The sequence below is a fragment of the Setaria viridis genome, chromosome 9 (assembly GCF_005286985.2).
Source record: "Setaria viridis chromosome 9, Setaria_viridis_v4.0, whole genome shotgun sequence".
NCBI classification, from domain to species: Eukaryota; Viridiplantae; Streptophyta; class Magnoliopsida; order Poales; family Poaceae; genus Setaria; species Setaria viridis.
This window is the reverse complement of record NC_048271.2, coordinates 49,124,210-49,147,108: the sequence shown is the minus strand read 5'-3', so window position 1 is coordinate 49,147,108 and position 22,899 is coordinate 49,124,210. Positions and strand designations below refer to the sequence as shown.

Sequence of the window (22,899 nt, the reverse complement as noted above, 5' to 3'; positions counted from 1 at the left end):
TTATGCGTCTTTTTACATCGTTGGCATATTCTGTCGTGCAAAAACGATCGTGCTTTCATGTTCTGTGTTCTGTTGCACGCACGAGATTGTGCTGTCGAGCCTAACCGCGCTGCGCGTTTGGCCGCATTGCAACAAATCGAGTTAAATCTTTCCCCTTTTTGTTCTAATAAAAATATCGTTGAGAGATCCGACGAGCGCAAAATCTCAGTTGACTAATTTTGGGCATCATGTGTCCACGATCTAAGCGCACATATTTTATTGCCAGTCAATCGTACTCGTAAAGTGTAGTGGTAACCTTAAAACGAAAGAAAAACAGTGGAGATTCACGTCTTCCGCCACCCGGTCGCGGCCATTCACGGCCTCCGTTGTCGGTGCTCGGACCTCGGACCCTCCTCGCCTGAGAGAGCCGTCCCTTCCTTCCCGGAATCCGGCCTCCTCCGGCCCGGTGCGTCGAATTGCGCCGGTGCGGGCGGGTCTCGCGAGGCTGCCGATTCGGCGATCCCAACCCCAGCACTAACCACCGGGGCGCTTCGTCGGTGCCGTCGGGTTCGGGCTGCGGGCGGCGGCGATGTTTTGGAAGGATAGCAGCAGCCGGAGCAGCAGCGCCAGCGGCCGTGATCAGAACGGCGTGGGGCCCTTCGGCCAAGTGCGCGTCCTCGTCGTCGGTGATTCAGGTGTGCCTCTTCAACCTGCTGCTTGGCGAGAGTTACGAGAATCTGGGAACACGTTTGTGCATTCGTATTTCCACCGATTGTGCATTGTCCATTTGATGAGCTTTTTGCCTATTTGCCAGTTCAAACGTTTGGCTTCGCCGATTTGCCACTGCCAACAATGGCTTCGCCGATTCACCAATAATAACACCTGCAACCTTGTTTTGCTTGCCACTATGCTGTTTCCAATCCATTTTAATTCTCTCTCCCATACATACCCACGTGAAATGATAATTTTACCCCTTATACCTTTCCTTTCCTAAGTGCACACGTTCCGGATAAGGCTGTTCGGAGCTGTTCTTGAGTACTGGACGAGCACCACGGCAAACCCAGGTCCTAGCGTCGCCCCTGCCAAAATTCGTGTGCTGCAGCCCGATTGACATGAACATTGAGAATTAATTTTACTCCCAACAATATCATGGTTCATTCATTCATAACGAGTTCACAAATTCAGTCAACTTCGTTGCAAGGTCCAGGCTGCAACCATTTAGCATACAGACCATAATTTGAAATAGCAGTCATCACATAGTTTAGATGGCTGAACAAAATAGCAGAGTCATCACACAGTTTAGTTGGCTCAACAAAATAGAGCACTTTCATGATACAAAAGAGAGGGTTTTAGTAGCAGTCTTCCAGGTTCCTTTTCCTCTTCTTTGGAGTAATCTTTTTAGTAGCAGTCTTGCCAGCAGTCTTAACTGAAGCTGTTGGTGTGCTTGGAGTAGCAGGAGGTGCTGCAGTGCTCTGATTGGAAGTGCCTTCTCCTCTGAGCATCTCTAGACGCCTGCATATGAAAATAAAAACAGATTAGGTAAAGTTGTAAACAATGATACAAAGCAATTTTGGCACAAGAAGGAGTATCATTACCTTCTTGTGAGCATCCCAGGGCTGTCTTCTAGTAGTGGACCCCTTATGTTTTTAGACTTCACAGGTGTAGAATCAGTTCTCAACTGCTTTGTTTTATTTTTCCTTCCTCGGCTTCTTTTTTGTGCCATTTAGTGGACATTTGTAGCTAGCCTGTCTATGACCCTTATTTCCACATCTTGGGCATGTCATTGGGCCTCTAATCGTTATCTTCTCCTTTCCCTTTTCTGTGCCTTTCTCTTCCTCATTATCCTTTCCTGCTACCCCCCTCCAGGAAGCTTTTGATCCTATTCTTTCTCTGTCTTCCTACTCCCCTTTTCCCAACAGGTGCCCCTAAGACATAGCCAAGGTCGACCTTAGGCCACTGACTTCTGTCAGTCATTGGTTCAATCACTCCTTGATATGCTGCTATAAACCTTTGAACTGAGAAGTACTCATGAACATAATCATTGAATGGGACTTGCTTTTGTGTCGTCACATGGTTTTACCTGTGTGTTGCCACTCCTCACAAGTGCAGGTTCTGTCCAATAATTTGACAACATGCCTCACATGGTATCTCTACTGTTGTCCCAAACTTCTACAGACAATCTAGCAGAACTGACAACTCTCAAGTGTCCTAATCCTCTAGTCCTTGCCCTTAGCTGAAGCCTTACGGTTGGTAATAACCATCCATGAAACCTTTCTCCCATCCTTCTTCTCTTATCCCATAGTACCATTATCATCTCCCTTATCTTGTCAGCTAGCTCTGTAACAGGCAGGTCTTTATAGTCTTTTACCTAGTTATTAAACACCTAAGCAAATATTTGTTATGTAATCACATTTGATGGCTCCGGTTGAAAGCACACCTCATCCACTTCAGGTGATGGTACTAAGCTAGGTACTTCTCCACTTCAGAATTTGCATCCAAATTTTTTTTCATGTGATGATCAAAAACAGCATTTCTATATGCTTTTGCAGCAGGATACATCCGTCCAAATGTGTCACTAGAATACTTCTTGATGAAGTTCTGCATCAAGTGTCTAAAGCATTCCCTATGTTCAGCTTGAGGGAATACTTGCTCAATTGCATTTTCCAAACCTTTACAAGCATCTGTACAGATGGCCAAAGGAGAAGCATTCCCTATTGCTTTATTGAGCTGACTCATAAGCCAAACCTAATTATCTGCAGTCTCTGAATCTATGAATCCAAAGGCTATTGGATACATCCAATTGTTTCCATCTATACCTGTTGCAGAAGCTAAATGACCATTCCACCTTCCATTAAGTGCAGTTCCATCAATGGACAGGTATGGCCTACAACCAGCCTTGAATCCCTCAATGCAAGGGGCCAGTGCACAAAAAAATCTACAAAAGTAAACTCTCCCTTGTACAACCTCGGTATCAATCTCAACAACACTTCCTGGAGACACCTTCTCAATCTCTGCCTTCCAACTGTACAATGTATGGAAACTCTCTTCCCATGACCCATATATCTGTTTCAAAGCCATCTCCCTTCCCTTCCAACTGTATCATACCGAATAGTGATATTGTAGTCATCTTCCAACTTTTTCTGCAGCTTCTTAGCACCCATTTTCTCATCCTTGATGAGGATAGGGACAGCTTTTGCAGCCACCTAGGATTTTGAAGCTATAGTAGCCTTTATTCTGCTGGTTGATATACAATCATGTTTATCCACTAAAAGGGTGATCTGCAATCAAATAGTAGTGAAAATTAGTTCATATGAGCAAGTGAAAACACATGAAAATAGCTGCAGGTCAGGTACTACAAACACATGTAAAATAACAAGTTAGTACCATGACAGTTCTCTCATCACTTTGACGATTGCCGACTATTCTCCAAGGATAATCTTCACCTATGTAGAACCCTCTAAATCACTTTTGATCTGATTTCTCTGTGCCCAATTCAAACTCCTCATTGATTGCATATTGCCTCACAACCAACCTGAACTCATCCATATCAGGGTACCAAAGGCCAAGTTTCATTTGTGGCTTATCCTTGTCATAACTTATATGCAACTCCTCTGGTATGACATCATCCACTGGAATGGCTGTACCCTCTATGTCCAATAGCATGGTACCTCCTTGGGTTTCAGCAGCCTGTGCTGCAGCCTCTGCGGCCTTTTTCGCCCTTTCATCCTCATCCTTCAACCCCAAAATAACGTACAATTCATCTTGTCCAATGGTTTCAATTCTTCCTTCCTCATCATGGCTTTCCTGAATTACCAGTGTGTCCTAATCAATCGATTCAAAATCAGGTAGCTCACATGGTACATACTCAAGCAGAAGTGGTTCCTGTGCGCCACTGTTCAAGAAAGTCACACTTGACTGACATGAAAAACTACTTCCTATGTCAACAATTTCAACTAAGAAGCACACCCACTTTACAGACCATCTATCCTTGAATATGGTTAACAGATGCTCACTGATTTCAACCCTTTCTTAGGTCCCAATGCAACCTCTGCTTGAGATCTCCAAGAAAACTATCCATTGTGTACCCATTCAAGGACACATCCCAATCCAGATCTTGCCTTTCATACTGCTTGACAGTTCCATCATCACGACTCGCAACATAGGGAACAACTCTAATGGAAATACTAAAAACCCCATCTGGATTATCCTAACAAAGATAAAGGGATGAAGTGAGTTAGAGTTCAATCTAACATCAGTTCCCCTTATGCACAGCGCAACAACAAAGAATGAAAAGATGGTCTGAGAAATAGAAATTACCCAACAGTGTTGTCCTTCAAGCTGGGGCACAACCCTCTACCGCCCGCTCCTGTCCTCATTAGCTGCTCCTCGCCGGCATCGGAAACCTAGGGTTTCAGGTCAACGAGAAAGAGGAGAAATTGAGAACTCAGACTATAAAGATTATGGGAAGGAACGCCACTGGAACAACATACCTCGGCTGGAGCAGCAGACCCGCCCACCGAGCTCGCCACCGTCGAACCTCCAAGTGCCGCCGTCTTCCTGGAATGAGCAAGCTGGATGAACCAGCCATCCAAGGAGGAATCCTTTGTAACAAGAGATAAGGGGTAAGATTGTCATTTCGCGTGGGTATGTATAGGAGAGAAAATTAAAATGGATTAGAAACAGCAAAATGGCAACAAAAACAAGGTTGCAGTGTTATTATTGGCAAATCGGCGAAGCCAAACATTTGAACTGGCAAATAGGCAAAAAGCTCCCATTTGAGTGAGTTGTGAGAAAATTCAGAATGTCATATACCTAAACCTTTATCCAACAGTTTCAGAATGGTAGAGTTCTGCTTGGAGGTGTGGCGATTCTGTTAACCTTTTTGCTAGCTTTGGCATAGGGAATTGGACGGGATATAGGTGCAGTACTATCAGTAGAAGAGCATGGGATCGGTAAATCAAAACCTTAGTAAGGTGGATTCATTTGTTTGCTTTGTGGGGATTGGGATTTTCTGAACTGTAGAATGGAATCATCATCATACAAAATCACTGGATTCATAGAGTTGGAACTTGGGAATCCCTGGCTGGTTCATCACCTAACCTAAAGAGATTTAAGTATCCTCACCATACTTGAAAGCAGTAGTGCCAACCGACCAGCTTCCAGTGTTGGAAATTTATTCCAGGTTTTCAGTGATTCAATTATTCATGTGGCGTGCACCTTCAGTCGTGGTGTGATGTTGAAATTATTCTGAGATTGAAACCTTCTTGGAGCTAGTTTGTGCCTGGAAGATTGATCCTTGTGAACCTTTTGTGCGAATACCTGTAACATCGACTCCTTTAATTTCTCATAAGCTTCTTGCACCTTTTAAATAGCTGTAACATCTCTCTGAAGATTGAGTTGCCTATCCTGCTCCCCATCATCTTATGAACTAAAAAGTTTGAAATAACATAGAGCAAACTGAGCTTTGTTAAATTTCCTTTGTCTTGAGAACGTTCAGAGTACACGTTTCATTTAGAAGAACTAAGAAACTCCAAGTAACAGCTAGTTAGGTGGTAGACTGGTAGTAGCCTGACTTGGTATGTAAGAGGTCCAAATCCTAGACCCAGCAAGTACAATAATTAGTAGGGGAAAAAAACAGGTTTCTGGTAAACACTGAGTCGATGAAAAAAACCATTCTATTATATGAAAACAACAACACAGTTACTGCAGCATGTATTGATAACGACCCAGCCTGGTACCAGTTCAAACTTGAGAGCTTCATTGGCAATTTTGTGAGTTTTTTAATTGTGCATGTATACTATTTTTATATGAAGGATACATGATGGTATTGTGCTCCTAAGAATTGGCAACTGAACCTCCACAATACAATTACATGTTTTTTAAATTTACGCTGCTGCCTATAGAGCTTCAGTTGTAATGTTGTATGCTGTCCTTAATTCTCCCCTTCTCAGGTGTTGGGAAATCTTCACTGGTGCATCTGATTTTAAATGGTTCTGCTGTTGCTCGACCAGCACAAACAGTAGGGTGCGCAGTGGGCGTTAAAGTAAGTATGTTTTCTGTGCTTTCCTGACATGTAGGTTTTGCAATTTGTGCCTACTTACATTTTGCACTCTTTGCCATTTCAGCATATTACTTATGGAAGTGCAGGCGGTTCATCCAATAATGTCAGTGATGCTGAAAGAAACTTCTTTGTTGAGCTTTGGGATGTCTCAGGACATGACCGGTACAAAGCATGTCGGTCGATTTTCTATACACAAATCAACGGTACATGCCTATCTCCTCTTATTGCCAAACATATTACTGTCTCTGTCCTGCATCTTTGTCAGCATCAAGGCTTGATTTTGGCAGTCCTTTCCTATATGTGCAATTGAGCATTTGATAGATCCAATTAACGTATGACTCTAGAAAATTGCTGACAGTAGGGATATTTATATATTTTCTAGTGCTAATGCTTCAATCTGCATAGGATACTTTTAGCAGTTCTTGATCTTAACCCTTTGGCATTTCTATATCATTTCTGTCAGTGCTTTGCTTTATTTCTACTTTGGTTCTAGATTTCTTCCCACTTCAATCTGCCAGCTATCAGAACCTCTTATTCAGAGAAACCTCTGCTCTCTTTAGTTACTGTGCTTCGTATCAATCAATACTGTGAGGATTTGAATTCACTGTTTCTGAATTTGTCCATCAGGGGTCATATTTGTTTATGACCTCTCTCAGAGGAAGTCCAAGACAAACTTGAGTGAATGGGCTGTTGAAGTTGCTGAAACGGGCACCTTCTTAGCTCCACTCGGATCTGGTGGACCGGGAGGACTTCCAGTGCCTTATCTGGTAATCGCTAATAAAGTGGATATCGTGCCAAGGGATGGTACAAGAGCAAGCAGCGGAAATCTTGTTGATCTTGCTCGCCAATGGGCTGAGAAGCAGGGCCTTCTTCGATGTAGTGAAGAACTCCCTCTCACAGAGAGCTTTCCTGGGAACTCCGGTCTCCTGTCGGTTAGATCTCATATTGTCCTACTCCCATCTCACGTTACTTGCACTCTGTTTGTGCTTATCTAACATGATGCAGTACTATGTATTTATTGATTCCAGGCTGCCAAACAAGCAAGATACGACAAAGAAGCTCTGATCAAGTTTTTCCGCATGGTTTGTTTAGACGAGTTTCATTGATTTCTTTTCTCTGCTCCATGAATTTCACCTTTAGTGATGTTGAACCGCACCTTTCAGTTGATCAGGAGAAGATACTTTTCAAATGAGCCTCCTGCCCCAAGTCCCTGGTCTCTTACTCCAAGAGAAGATACCATCCTTCCTGTAGAGACTCTTGGAGGTGGCACGGATAGCTTCCAAAGGAAAAGGTCAGCATGCCTAACATGAAAGAGACCACCCTAAAAAATAAAACTCAAATGAATCGAATAAATGATGAAGAAATGGGAAGTACTTGATTCTTCTGGAACATTATTGTGGCGTAGATTGCAAAAATGTAGAGTTGCTGTACTTATCTATATTTTTTTTTCAGCCTTAGTGGTGAGGGCTTTATGTACAATGGAGTAGTCCCACTACCAGCTCAGAGGAACCTCACTCCGCCACCGACTCTGAATCCGCAGCAGCCTGTGACGTCCTTGGATAACTACAGATATCACCGATTCTCCTCCTCGTCTCTTCCGGACGTGAGCAGCGGTAGAACAAGCCGAGAAGATATGAACGTATGATACAGCCTGGGGAGCTCATATTCCGTTATACCTTCAAAATGTGGTAAGCATATGGTGCCTAGGAATTGAGTTCCTATCGGCATCTTGAGCCGCTTAATGCCTTGCTTGCAGCATTTGAATGCTGCCAAGGCGAGCTCTTGTTTTGTTTTAACTGTCCTGTCATTATCTGATCACAAGGCGATTCCTTCTCTCCTTTTTCCTTCTTTACCCCTCTTCCATCTGTATTCATTCAGAAGAAATGTAACTGTTACGAGGACAATACAATGTGCCAATCTCATATACTAAAGCAATAGAAGAATTCTTTCCTTTTTGGGTCACTTGATCTAGTCTTACCTGCCAAGTTTAAACTTATTGAGTGATGTTAAGAAGCAAACTCGCAGCCAGGCTAAGCTCAGAGCCCCAAGCCGTGTGAAGCCCTTCTGCCCATGAGGGCGAGCCTTGACTCTTGAAGTCAAGTCCTAAATGATTAGACCGACCTCTCACAGGGACACGGCCACACTCACACCATTCTGGTCGGTGGCAAGTGGCGACCCCGTCACGCAAGTTGGACCGGACCGGGCAGGCAGCGATGTCATATCACACGCACACAGACAGGGCACCCCCAGGCCGAACGACCGCTTTCAGCGCGGCGCGGGGGCGGCGCGGCGCCGCCGCGCGTGGAGCGCGCTGCAACCCAAGACGTTGGCCTAGTGTTTACCGGCGGTGCGTGCCGTGCTCCTCGCGTTCAATTTCGAGTTTGGACTCTGGACCTGCTCTTCAGCGATCGCAGCGGCCGCGCACGTCTCGAGTTGGAGGGGACGACGACGTCGACGCGGTCGCCGACGTGTGGACGTGGCCGCACGAGCAGCCCGGCGTACGTTGGCCGCGGGTCGCACCGGCGCACCGCCCAGAACGAACTCGAGGACCGTGACCCCGTGAACACACTCCGGTAATTCGCGCGGGGAGGGGCAACCGGTCATTACAGGTTCACGCCACGGAGAATCATCCAGTAGTAAGAATGAAAAGGGTCTCAGTACTCAGGAGACAAGTTCCAAATAGTCAAATACGATCTTTCATGCGCACCAGTTACATCAAACAAATACCAAATGGTTACCAAACGCACTGCCGGCTTAGCTACTAATCCCTGCACTATATCTAGCGTAAAAATGTATTATGATGGGTTTTTTCCTATTTCAATAACAAGGATTATTTATTTTATTAATGAAGGTAATGTCTGTTATACATTATTTCCCAAAAAAAACCAAGTCTGTTATACATAGGGTCGTTTTATTTTGAAATTCCTAAATTTTACTTTAACTTGACATTTTCCTATGAAATTTACGTGCTAAAGGCAATTTCTGCTTTAAGGCGTCAAGCGGGCATTATATTGTTTTGTCTATAATGCATAATGATATAATTTTCTTTAATTGTAAGGTTCAGTTTCTGTGGTAGCTGGTAGGTCCTTTTTTATTTAGAAATGTAGCTTAAATTTAAAAATCTAGATATATATTGTGATATCGATCTACTCTGTTGTATTTATTTGGGAACTTTTTTTGGACTGTTTTGTATGCGAAACGAAGCTAAGCATATAAGTTGCTGACAAAAAGCATGACTCGTAAAAATACAGAATGAGGTTCAAGGACCACTCTTTTTCCCATGAAGAGCTAATTCTGGTTCAGGTTAACTTTAATCCCTTGCTATAGGCCGTGCATGCAAAACTATTCATTGTAAAGGGTTCATCAGCCTAAGTGCCTAACACAAACCTCGCGCGGTCACGGATACGTTCGCCATGGTCACTTGGTCAGCCGAGCACACTATACAGATCAGTAATTTTAATGGCTAATGAGTAATGTTCATCAATCATCACACATCCATGCGTTTGTTGTGTTCTATTTCCAAGTGTTCAATACAATTAAAGCATTAGGAAGAATGAAGAAAACAGGAGTACTTGTTTGGAGGAGATTGCAAAATAAACGAGCATCAAGACCATTAATTTTCTCCACCCACAACAATGCTTAGGAATTATTGCTGCTTTCATGACACATTTAATACGGGTGGATTATTAGATCAGGAAACAATATTTCAACACTTCAATACTTTATCAAGAACACATTTTTTGTATATAAGTAAAGTCACGCTTGCATACACCATATATATGTAGTAATCTCTTGATACAAGGTAATTCAAAAACCCATCACCCAATCAAGAAAGCAGAACTACGCACACAGTTACGTACTTACGTCGGTAGACATCACGTAAAACCCTAGATATCTACCACACGACGTCTCACACAAACTAATAAAACCTTAGCTGACATCGTCTTCTTCCTCTCGCTTTTGCACCGCCAGAGATAGCATCCATCCAACGCCACCATCACAGTCACACTACGGACAACTCGACCGACCATGGCTCGAGCATCACATCTTTTCTCCCAATATTTTTCTACCTTTATAGTACGCATTTAATTTTCCCAACCAAAAAAATAATATTGGAGGGAAATATTATAGAATACCAAACACGGCGGAGAGCGAAGCCTTCTCCTACAGGCGGAGGAGGCCGTGGATGCCGGCGGCGGCGGCAGCCTCCACGTTGCAGGACGGCGCGGCCGGCGCCACCACCCTGGGGCTCGTGGCAGGGGACGCTTTCGCGACGAGGGAGAACCTGGGCAGCGGCAGGCTGCTCGGTGGCGGTGCCAGTGCGTGCAGCAGGTCCTGGACGAAGTTCCTGGCCACCTCCCGCTCGAGGTCGTCCAGCGCCTCCGTCACCACCGGCGCCGGCGGCAGAGGCGTGGCCCGCTCCAGTGGCTTCTTCTTCTGCGCCCTGGGCGCCTCCGCCGTCGACGGCGGCGGCGGCGGCCTTGCCGGCCTCCTCCTCCTGTCCCTCTCGCGCCGCGCAGGTGCTGGAGCTGCTGCTGCTGGAACCGCGGTAGTTACCCCTGCGCTACCCCTGCCCGCCGCGCGTGGCGCCGGCGGTGGTGATGGAGGCGGAGCTGCCGCCGGTAGGCAGGGGAAAGTAGCGTACTTGGTAGCGGTGGGTGGGAGCGGCAGCAGCGGCGGTTGGTTGGACGGTAGGAGAGGCAGAGATGGCGACGAGTATATCGGAGGCCTCGCGTACGGAAGCGCTGGAGCGGAGGTCCACGCGCCACTGTATGGCGGCTGGTACGTCGGGAAGGAGCTGTACGCCCCGCCCGGCGCCGCCGGCCTCGCGGCGAGCCCCCGCCGGCTGCGGCCGAGGGACCTCTTCGGGAACTCAAAGCTTCCAGACGATCGATCCAGGAGAACGTTTTCCATCTTGTTGATCTAGGAGGAAAGGTTTTTAGGTCTCTCTGCGCTATTTTGCTCAGGAAAGACGGGTTTTCGTTGGGATTGCTGAAGGGCAAAGGAAGTTAAAAGGAGAACTGCTGAGAAGGTTAAAAGTTGAAAGAACTTGTATTAGTTTTGAGTGAAATCTGCAAGAGGAAGCTAGCAAGATCCTTGGGGAAGAAAAACAGCAAGGATGCTAGGATTGATCGATGGCGGCTTTAGAGATCAAGAAGAAGAAAGAAACGAAGAAAAAGAAGAACGAAGAAAACGAGGAGGAAGAAGAGGCTATATCTATTCTGGTGTGTGGAGAAGATGTTATCTTCCTCCAGCTGTTGTCTAAGGCAGTAGAGAAGGAATGGCCATGCACCAGACCAAGCCCACCCTCCACCTCCGGGCTACAGCTCGGTGGCATGCGAAGCCCTCTCTTTATAGCAGAGAGATGAAGGTTGAGAGATGGGTTAGGTGTCACACCGTCTAACGTTGGGGGGAAATATGGAAGGGGATTTTGACAATTGACCACAAACTACCGCCCTCGTTTTCTTCTCTACTGCTAATGGCAGGTTTGCACGTGTCAAATTATCTTCTAGGGTCAGTAAAAAAAGGCTTTTGGTGATGCTCCCTGAGAGAATGGTATTTTGTTCTTTGCCAGTTGTAAAGCATTGTTCTGAGAACACTGCCGCTGAGGAAAAGATAGGCCAGGTTATGAGAGATTAATACATGCATAATTTATTTGTAGAACTCAATTAGTTACAGACTTACAGCAATACACACACATGCTTTCACATGCTTAAATGCACAGATGCATACATTTAAACTTATAAATAATAAGGATGCTGAGAAACTTGAGCCAAATTTAACTGCTCATATTTGGTAGGTAAGATAAGTTGTACCATCATAATAACAGGCACCTGGATTGTTTGAGGCAAGGTAGTATTATGGAACAAAATAAAAATGTAAGTGGGGTGGTTTTGCAAAACAAAAATTCCGACAGCCACAGTTAGACCAGCCTACTCAGCCAACCATGCCAACCACATGACTTGTGGGGGAAAAAAACAACGGTGCACAAAACATTTCACGTTTCGCAAAACCTGCAGTGTGTCGATGACAGTGGGCCCACGACGCCCACACAAAACCACCGGCCCCACAGCACAGCGAGCGTCGAGCACCCAGCGCCACAGTTATCTTTTTTAATTAGGTTTTCACTGTAGCTAGCGCGAATCTGGAGGACAGGGACCGACTGCGGGTAGGCCGGCAACCGCCAAACCGACGCCGGCCGCCGGATGGGGATTTCGGCAGGTGCCGCTGGGCCGCATCGGGCCGTCCGTCGGGCTCCGATCGCCGCCGCGCGCGCGAGAGGACGGACGCCCGGAAAGCGACGCCGCCTTGCTTTTCCCCCTCCCGGACTTTTTTGCCGGGGTCCACCGGCCGGCGGCTGCCCCCAGCGCCGCGCCTGCGCAGCACGCGGGTTTTTCTGTAGGCTTTTTCAAAGACTCGCGTCAAAGGGGAGGGGCTCCGGCTAGCCACTTTCTCTGAACGACAAAAGCTGTAGCACGCCACCGCCAAAACCACAGGGATTTTTCCGTGATCGTCAGATGCACGAATGGGAGTTGAGCTGTTGCTGTTTGGGGCTAACCCTAGTAGCTACCCTACCAAAGGGCTCGAGCAAGCAGACATGCATATGGTATGTGCAACGACACAGCCAAGAATCGGTCGACGGTGGTGCTGATGGATCAAGACATCAAGTCATCTTGGACTTTCGGTCGGCAATCTGATTGGTGGTTTTATACTGAAAACAACAACAGCATTGTAGTGCCATGATGAACTATATTAACATCATATATGATCATTTAGCAGGTCAAAGTACTTTGATTTTGTATCTACGATTAAAGTCTTGGGTCATCATGGTTCCAACTTTAACCACTAATATTTTTCTTGCAGTATTTTTTTAAAAAAGAAATGTGTTAGGAAACTACTTTAGATCACAAATCTAATCATCATGAAAAACAATATCATGGTATAGGGAAATGAAGTAGAAAACTACTTTAGACACAAATGTACTACTCATGACATTTTAAAAGATATCATGGTTTAAGAACGTAAAATGGAATCGTTTTGTGTTAGAGAGTGGAGTTTCATGATTGAGGAGGAGGTAAAAATATGTGCAATTTTTATATATGCAACACAAATGTGTTTTAATTTAGTACAAGATGTCTAGATGAATGCTATATGCTGCTGTATCTACTATATCAACTTCTTTAGACCAGATTTCTTGTAGGGAATTGTGTTCTTTGAATTTCACAATGTTGTACTATTAAGTATCTAGAGAATAAGTAATGCTACCTACCTATCTATCTATTATATCAACTTCTTTAGACTAGATGAAATGAATGTGTATGCAGCGGAAAGAACCTCCTTTCTTTCGGTGGGATGGTAAACCTGCAGGTGCTTCGAACGGTAAATTTATAGACATGTGATAGCCTGATAGGAGCGTAGGAGCATACTTGGGGACGTGGGGGTGCAATGAATGTGCATATTTCTCTTTGTGAATTTGCCTCATCTTGCAACTGAAACCTAATTAAGGAAAGGGAAGGAAGAAGGATGATAGCGTAGGTACGTAAAATAAGAGGATATATACCTTATTCGTAGGCTACAAAAACATGAATGGTTACCGGAAAGGAAAAGTGGATGCATTGACATGGCCGTAGACTAGTACTAGTATACATGTGTAACATGTAAAAAGAAGGCTCGATCTATTCTTTACAACTAGTCGAAGCCCAAGCATCTCCCTTACACCAGCTTGTTGATGGAGATTTTGATAAAAAGATGGATTTCTTTAGAGAAAGTGATGCGGTGATGACCCCTTTTGGGTGCTGTTCCCCCAGGGGGAAAGAGATCTACCGTGAGCATCGTGGAAACCACGTGGGCTCACGATGAGGTGATGAATATCTCTTCGTTTACTTGAGGATAGACTCGTGAAGATTTGTTAAGCACCGACCAGGTTGAAAAAAGGGAGCTTTCAGTGAGATATTCCTGCAGCTGCAGAGAAGTAAGTTAAAAACTAAGAAACTGGTAAAACAAGCTACTCTTATACTATTAATTATATATTAAGGCTAGCATGTCCCGGCGTTTCAATAGCTTGGACAAATTTAGGATGTAAAGCAAGAGGTAAAAGGAGAATTCCATAAGCACTCCCCTAACTTAACATCTTGAGTGTTCCGCCATTGTTGTTTATTGGCAAAAGTAAAGTAAATTTGTTGGGTCATCCAAACAATACTAGGGAATGGACCTTTCGTCCCGGGCTCAATACCAGTTGCATTTTGCTCCGGTACTAATGTGAGCATTAGTACCAAACCTAACGGATAGTTCCCGGGGAGCCCCCCATGATCCCCTTTAGTACCGGATGGAGGCTCCACCCGGTACTAAAACTCCCGTCCGCCAAGCCCCCCCCCCCCCCGCTGCACACTCGTTAATTTCTTATTCCGTCGTCCCGCCCCCCTCCCTCTATCTCTCTTCCTCCAGTCCTCCTCGATCTGCGTCCCCTCCTGTCCCCCCTCCGCTCGGCCCTCACCGGCAGTGAGGAGCGGCGGCGGGGCGAGGTGAGGCGGCGGCGACGACGACGACGTGCGACGGGGCGGAGAGGTGGAGGAGCGCGCGGAGGGCAGCGGGGCTGGGCGGAGGGTAGCAGGGGGCGGGGCCGCCGGCGGGGGGGGGGGGGTGCGGGCAGGGATTTTTTTTAAAAAAAAATTAATAACCTTTTAGTACTGGTTATTTCAACCGGTACTTAAAAAGCCCCCCTTTAGTACCGAACTAACAGTACCGGTTGCGAAATCGGTACTAAAGGGGGTTCCTAACCGGTACTAAACGTGGATTCCCCAGTAGTGAAATTCCCTTAGGTCTCTAGTAGAAAACATTTGCTATTGTTTAATGGTCGTCAATTTGTTGGTTGCGTGCTAATTTTATAACAAATGCAGCTATATAACCTTTTCTTCGAAAAGTAACACGCTGACTTTATCACGGATTGCTAGAAATGTTGTACTACAGGAAATGCAGTCATCTTATTTATTTGAGTAAGCTAGCGCAACCTCGATAACATCGCGGCTAGATCTCTTCTTAGTTTCCCCAAGTGGGCGTACACAACACATGTGCAGGTCAAACAACCTCCATGGCCGGCGCTACTCAAAATTTGTTAAGCCGTTCTTTTATCCCCATGACGAGATCAATCAAGCTAATAACACTGCTCTTCCTGTTAAACAAATTGGCCATCATCATTAGCTCCAAGCCTTTCCAAACATAGTTATTTCTCTGGAATCGTCGCGAACCCTAGCAGCAGCAACCACTCCTATATAGAATAGTACACAGTTTCTCCCATTGGGACGATGTGTGCTCAGCTCAGCTGGAATGTCAGCAGAACCCATGAGAAGGATGGATAACAACCTTAGTTATTCTGAGCTGAAGATAGTAGCGATCCGAGACACGAGAGGGTCCCATTAATTCGAGAGCTAATTCCGACAGCTACTTCTAACTAATTCGGCAGAGCGAGCCGGCATTTGCTGACGCTCAGCCGCTCAGCCATCATCACCGACTTGCTCGCGAAACACAATTGCCAATACAAAAATGTCTCCGTCTTTGGTAGATCGACGGCGGTTTAGCACGAGGACGCGATCTACGATAAATATCGGCCGGCCATTGGTCGCGTTCGATCGGCCGGTCACATTTCGCGGGCCGGCCGGGCAGACGACGGCGATCGAGAGCCAGAAACCTTTGCCAGTTTTCCCTTTCAGAGAAGGAAAGGTCGGCGCGCCACCCTCTCCGCGCGGGTCGCGCGCGCAGCGTCAGCGCGGCGCCGCCACCACTGCTGGCTCCGGGGGAAAGCTGCGGTGGATTTGTCGGCTGATTTCCGCGAGGACGGGTGTGTGGCCTCCCTCGATCTCGCCGTCCTGAGGCCAGCGAACAGGAAAAGGTAACGCATGTGCACGGCATGCCGTACTGCGCAGTATAGTCAGCGCGTGTCAGCGTGTGCGTAGCGTATCTTTCTGGGCGTGCGTGTGATGTGATGGGATGGTAGTAGCAGTACAACAAAAGTATGGGAGCTCGGGAGGGGTGACGGCTAATGCCATGGCAATGGCGGCAAATTAACAGGCTGCGACCGTCTGGCCTGTCACTATTAATCGAATTGGTTGTAACACACACAGTGCCCGTGCTTCGACTTGAAATGCCACTGGCGACGCACATCGCGCATCAGCACATGCACAGCACCTACTACTCCGGACCTCCGTATACGCGCATCACTTTGGAGCCGTGTAGAACTTGCGCGTAAGTTCTTTTTTAGTTATTGCAGTCAGCAATGCTGTTTGTGACATCTGGATTTCAACCTAGATTAGTTAGCGGGAACTCGGTGGATCCGTGGTTTAGTTAGTTTAGGCGTGCCGTCGTCAGCTAACTCCCCATTTGACATTTCCGGTCACCAGTTGCGTCTACTAGATGATGAGTATAGGACAATAGAATAGTATAGGATAATCCAGTGTTGGATCGGCGTTCTGCTGAGCGCCGACCATTGCATCACGTCCACAACATCGTCGTCAAGTTGCGAGGTGGGGATACGTAGCGGGCAGCGCCGCTTCACAAGGGAAGGAAAAGGACCTCGCCGAGACTCATGGCGGCAGCTTTTTATGCCGCCCACCGCTCCGGCCTCTCGGCTCGGCTGGCTCCTGGCTGGCTGGCTCGTCCTCTGCCCGTGGTGGCCTCGTGCCGCGCCGCCCGACGAAATAGTGGTGCCCTGTACCGTGCGTGCCCGTCCTCGGCGGTCGGCAGCTTTTAATTGGCAGGTCGCCGGACTCCTCGCGCCAATAAATCCTTGCAGGTGCAGGCTCGTCGCGTCACGGAAATTGCTGGCGGTTAGACTTGTGGCCGTCGGAGTACTTGCGCGGAAACTTGGTGTCAGCACTACTGAAGCTGACGAGCATGCATCGGCTGTTGGGCTGCATCGTAGGCTCAGGAACCGCAGGCCCAACACCCGCATTGCTGGAGTTGAATGGGCCAACTGGCCAAGTGACATCTAGGGCCCAAGCTGGAGGATGCGTGTGCATCGTAGATAGCTGAACTTACTCTTTGGGTTAAGCATTCATCGTCGTGCCTCTTTCCGTGCTTCCTTCTCTACCTGTTCTTCCTCTCCTGGTCATAGAGAACTGGAGACGGAACACGCAAGATGCAGAGGGGGTTCGCGCCGAGCGGCGGGCTGGTAGAAAAGCGAGAGAGCGCAAGGACGCGCTTCGTTCAATCTGGATGATGGGCTGATCGGTCCGCAGACGCGTACATTGGACCACATCCGGCTAGCCTCGTTCACTCTCGTCGTGCCAATCCCTTCCGGAGCCTCTTCGCCGAGCCGAGCTACTGCTCCTCCGACCCGAGCAGCGAGCCACCACGGTCTTTGAGGAGGTTGAGGTCGATCTTGTCGATGCCGGTCGGTAGAGAGATCGATTCTAGCAGGCACACCATTACGCCACTCCTCCCACATCAAAATTCTTCCATGGACGCAAGGAGGCATCCGCTAAGCCGCTAGAATCAACCTCTCCAGCGATAGCGCCGACGAGATCGACCTTGACCAACCTCGTCAAAGACCAAGACACCTCGCTCATTTGGGATAAAAATAGTCAGGGAGGAGTGGCAGCTCGGCGAGGAGAGGTAGAATGGTGGCTAGTATAAATTACTAGAAAATATTTGCAAGCTTTTTTTAAAAATATTTGGAAAATATTTTTCTAAAAAAAATTGTAGAAATAGTCAATCTGACCCTCAACTATAACACAATCTGGTTCACCACCCCCGACTGACGGGCGTCACATAGGCTAAAACGCTTTCAAAGATATAGACACTTACATACATACGCGCATACCCACCCCTATGAATACATACATACAACTCTACTCTACTCTTATGACCGCCTCCGAGAGATTGAATCGGTAAATTTTAAGATTGACGAAGTCACCATAGGCCCTCTTCGTTAACAACATATCGACTACCATTTAAATAATAGCACCGTTAATCCTAGAATAAATTTAGAAAAATAGACGCACTCAGACTCGTTGGGTAACCAACTGAGTGAAATTGGTCAATTTTAAAAGTTGAGAGGAATGGAAAATCTAGTTTTTGGAGGTGAAAAGCCGTCCTTTGTCTATAATTGATGTGTTCAATTAATTTTTCCTCTTCGAGAAAATTAGCTTATAGGAAGGGAGCTAAAATAGAGTTTTTGAAGGAAAAACAGAGAGAAAGATCGCATCCTAGAACTACCGCCTGCAGCATCCACGGTAGGCACCGAACCCTCGCCACACGTGAAGTCTATGGATCATATCAAGTAATACATCCTGTAGTGCATATCTCTACCCCAAGGCCCGTGGGCATCTAGCCCGAGGGCTTCATCGAATCCCTCCGCTATCCATTGTAGCTTGCCCCACCTAGTGGTGCAACCCCAAACATCACTCCCGTATGGAGATTTAGCTGTAGCGTGATACTCATAAGCCCAGCCACAATACTTGCTCGCATCTCTTATTTCATGCACTTCCAACCGTACCAATGGAGTCCAAGTAAGTGATTTAATCCTTTTATGCAGTTTTCTAGGTTGTTATATTTTTATACCTCTCTTCAAATTTGAAGCAGACTATACCGTAATGTATTTTTCCTATGCCATGCCAGATTGGTACCAAACACCTACATATTTCAATTTCTTTCTAGTATCCTGTTTGATGGTCACATAGAATACCGTTTGAATTTTGATGCAATGAAGCATATTACTATACAAACTAAATTACAATTGACATAGCATCCTCATGGCACAATTGAATTAGATAATTACTTAACATTTCCATAGCACATGACATCCACCCTGATATAATTGCGTTGAATTATCTAAAGACTAAAATGGTTTACATGCATTAGCATGATTTCTATCTGATACAATTATAAACCTGATCGGCCTAACTAATTATGTATGATCATGCATAAATTTAGTCTTTCATGCAACTCATTATGTACCTTATGAAATATTTTACCTATTTATCATATAAATATTAGCAAATCATCATGCACCTTATGAAACGTGTCATTTTCTAAAGTAAGCTTTTCTAATAGACAACCTTGTGATCCAAGTAGTACAAATACACAAAGATCTGATACGTATAGATCTCACATTATCATGGATGTTGTCTGATACTAGGAGTGAACTTTAGTAGTCAAGTGTAGAGTTTATTTTCATCAACAATGCTTCAAGTACATGATATCGCAAGATTTTGAGTTGAGGGCAACCTTAAGGTTTCAAATTGTGACAAATTTGTGTTGAAGGTAACTTTTTCGAACACTTGTGATGGATCCAAGCCTTTTATGGTCTATAAGGATGTTAATAACTCTATTTTATAGTTTGATGAAAAATTTGTATGTGTATAAAGTAATACATCACTAACATGAGATCTCTATCGTTTCTTAGACATACTTGATAAACATAGTGATGATCAACTACGCGTATTAGACCATCTCCCAACAACATGAGCTTGTACACATACAAAATAATTATCATTTAGTTAATTTCTGAATTTATGTTAGTTTTATGCATCATCACACATTAACAATTTTTAAAACATTCTTGTTGTACACTTTATCTCTCTTAGGATTACCTGCTGGAATATTATATATATTTTACATCATATTTACATTAAATAGTAGGGTAATGACTATCACAATTATTTAATGTGCACTTCTACCCTAATAGGATGTACTTTTGGTTCATTATTCAGGAGTAATATTCTATCCAAATAGGTTATGTGTAGTAAAATAAGTAACTGGAACTTTTGACCCTATGTTATTTAGAAAAAAAGATTTTTTTATCACATCTGATTATCTGAAGTAGTTAATTTTCTTTAATAGCGCCTATGCATTGTGGATTGTTGTGTTGTTGCATTTCATACTTCATCATTCGCTAACAATATGTTTAATTACTTTTGTGCTAGTTTTATTACTTATGAACTGCATATGTATTATTATCAGCAACATTCATATCACTATTTATTGGAAAATTTCTTAAATTCATGTCCGTTTCCTTACAACTCAAGAGTTAGTGCACTCTTTTTTTCCTTTTAAGGAGTCACATATGAGAATATTTGATCTGAGTTTTTTGAATTTTCCTCGTTCAAATAGATGCAGAGAGAGCGTGTGAGAAGAACAGGAAGGCGAAATAAGATAGCAAGTGAGACGTGCTCAATGTAAGTCTCCTCCCATGACCCCTTGAGTCCTTTATATAGAGGATGGATTGGGCATCATTTACCCACCAAGCCCTGATGGATTCAATATTTACAAATAAGCCCTTCGGGCTTTACATGGATCGCCAAATCTACAAGGGCCAGGCTATAGATGGCCATAAGGTACGAGGCCCGTGGGCTGGCCCACAGCTCAAAAATTTGGCTCGGTACCAGCCCGACCCGACACGATCTTAGCCTTGCCCAGGTTGGCCTAGCCCATCCTTAGTGCTGGGCTTGGGCTGCTGCATCAGCTCGTGGGCCGACCCGGCCTGGCACGATTAATGGCCGGCCCGCTAGGGCATGATGGAGGCACGTTTAGGCACACTTAGGCACGTTCAAGCATGTTTAGTTGTAATTTGTATATGTGTTGGTATGTGTATTACCTCTGAATATACATGTATATATGTTTGTATGTACAATATCTCAAAATTTTTGCCTTCCAAAATTTAATTGGATGAAGGATTTTTTTTAAGTTGAACTAGGCTAGAATGGGCACGATGGGCCTTCATGGGCCCGACGGGCCATCAGGCCAGCTTGACCTGACTAATAGCCCTTAGTACTAGGCTTGGGATGCTACTTCAGCCCATGGGTCGGCACGGTTATTATCCGGGCTGCACCGTGTTGGGCCTAAATGGGCCGAGCCAAACCGTGCTTGGGCCAGGCTGGGCCACCTGTTTGGCCATCTTTAGGCCAAGCCATTCCCCAAATGCTGAGAATGAACTTAATGTTTATAGATGTTTATTCAAGATCCTAATCCAGGCATGAGCAATGAGGATCTAAAACAAGCAATTGATCCATTTTGTGGGGTTTATTAGTGAAAAGATACTACATCATAAGAGTTGTGCACTGTGGATTTCACCATGTCACATAAAATTTTTGCCACTTACATTGTCATAATTTCCACTAGCAAATAAAAACATATCAAATCCTCATGTTGTGATTTTGAGTTATATGTGACATGATGCATAGTTTAAAAGTTCCGATATATTAGGGACCTTCAAGAGAGTCTCAAATGTTAAATTTTTAACATATGTGGTTAGCATACAGATTGCAACCATACATTTATGATTGGCATAATGTAAACTACATATATGTCGTGCATGTTTTTAATGACGTAGCATAGCTCCCCTCAAATGGTAATTTGTCACATTTGTCCTTTAGAAAAATCAGCGAAGGAGGCCAAAAAACGCTAAATGCAAGTAAGGTGGCAATGGGCTCCATTTTCCTAGAAAATTTAGGGTGTTACACATTATTAGACTGAAATTTGTTGATGCTTCTAGTACCCTGAAGGTTGCTCTAGACAATTATTTTATGAGTAGCTTCTAATTTATGATTCAAGCAAGCATTGTTTGTCGATATTTGTACTCATCTGAAAGGATCTAGGATGTCGATTGGACTCTAGAGGTGCTGAATAGTCAAAAGCTAAAATTATTACAACATAAAACAGCTACGTTAGTAACCTACCTAAACTTCGAAGGTTTATTAAGGATTCCGCAAAAATCTGCGGAATATTCGAACAATTTACCAAATTCATACTTTGACAATGCAAACCTCAACCAAAAATAGATTGATGAATTTGCAAGCATAGGATGGTTGTTTCCATCCTACTTCACCAACTATTTACAACTCAAACCTTCACATAAGGTAGATCAAGACGAAAGACTAGAAATGAGGTAGTACAAGCAACAAGTAGTTAAACTAATGAATCAAGTATAAGAGACACAAGGATTTATTTACTAAAGTTCATTCCCACACATGGAACCTACATATCCATTGAGGAGCACACAAAAATTTGGTTTTCATAGTAAGCCACTATCCTCACTCTAGTGTCTACGAAGATTGAGTTAGAGTTTTCTTGCTCAATTATTGGGGTGATACAAACTTCTTTTGATGCACCACAAGATTGCGTAAAATGGATAACTTCTGGAGATTCTGCAAGCTACCATATAACACACCATCCACATCGGAACCCACTTAGTTATTCAATCATTTTGTCATTATTCTGTCATAACCCACTTAGGGAGCTAGATGCACTTTCAAAACCTTTATCAAGTCATTAATAATCCTCTAAGTTAAAATCATTTTCTTCCCTTCATACACATATTTTATGTTAACACAAGAGCATGATAATGTAACATTTCAAAATTCTATATTTGTCCTCATGTGAACCTTGGATAATACATGCCCCAAATGAAAAGCAGGATCACTCACAATTCGAGATGTTTATATTAATCATTTCAAAAACTTCCAAGAAAAAATAAAAAAATGTCAAAAATTGTGAAATGGGGATATAGTTAGATGGTTTTACAACAATGGTGTATGGTCCAACATGCCGATCCATCATTAACAAAAAAAAACTTTTATGTGCATGAACCACTTTGGATGTCCAAACTCCCTTTAAAATACTAGCCAAACTATGCATTATATTACTCAAGTAACTCGGCACTCAATATACACTTTCATTTTTTTAATCCAATTTGAGCCATGCACAACTATCATTTCCACATCAGAACTAAATGGCATTATTATACATACTAGCTAGAGCCACCATTTAGATAAGGGACAATATTTTTATGTCATTGAAATAAGCAACACCTTATTTGAACTGCTTTAGAGTTTCTGACACTAGAAGTATAATTCGGCACTTCATCA

General features: G+C 44.5%; 2 protein-coding genes and 1 pseudogene across 2 annotated transcripts; 1 reads left to right on the top strand and 2 right to left on the bottom strand.

Annotated features, from left to right (window-relative positions):
* The first annotated feature begins 235 nt into the window (after positions 1 to 235).
* LOC117837460 (small GTPase LIP1) lies at positions 236 to 8,002 on the top strand. The gene is made up of 7 exons (XM_034717093.2): positions 236 to 674; positions 5,931 to 6,022; positions 6,105 to 6,243; positions 6,668 to 6,972; positions 7,069 to 7,122; positions 7,204 to 7,331; positions 7,493 to 8,002. Exons 1-7 carry the CDS (start codon positions 569 to 571, stop codon positions 7,683 to 7,685), a joined length of 1,017 nt encoding a protein of 338 aa, XP_034572984.1. The 5' UTR covers positions 236 to 568; the 3' UTR covers positions 7,686 to 8,002.
* Positions 1,087 to 5,877, bottom strand: LOC117837461 (uncharacterized; annotated as a pseudogene).
* Positions 8,003 to 9,761: 1,759 nt separating the features above from the next.
* LOC117835108 (uncharacterized) lies at positions 9,762 to 11,388 on the bottom strand. Its single transcript, XM_034714473.2, has one exon. It carries the CDS (start codon positions 10,952 to 10,954, stop codon positions 10,205 to 10,207), a length of 750 nt encoding a protein of 249 aa, XP_034570364.1. The 5' UTR covers positions 10,955 to 11,388; the 3' UTR covers positions 9,762 to 10,204.
* Between the last annotated feature and the right edge of the window lie 11,511 nt (positions 11,389 to 22,899).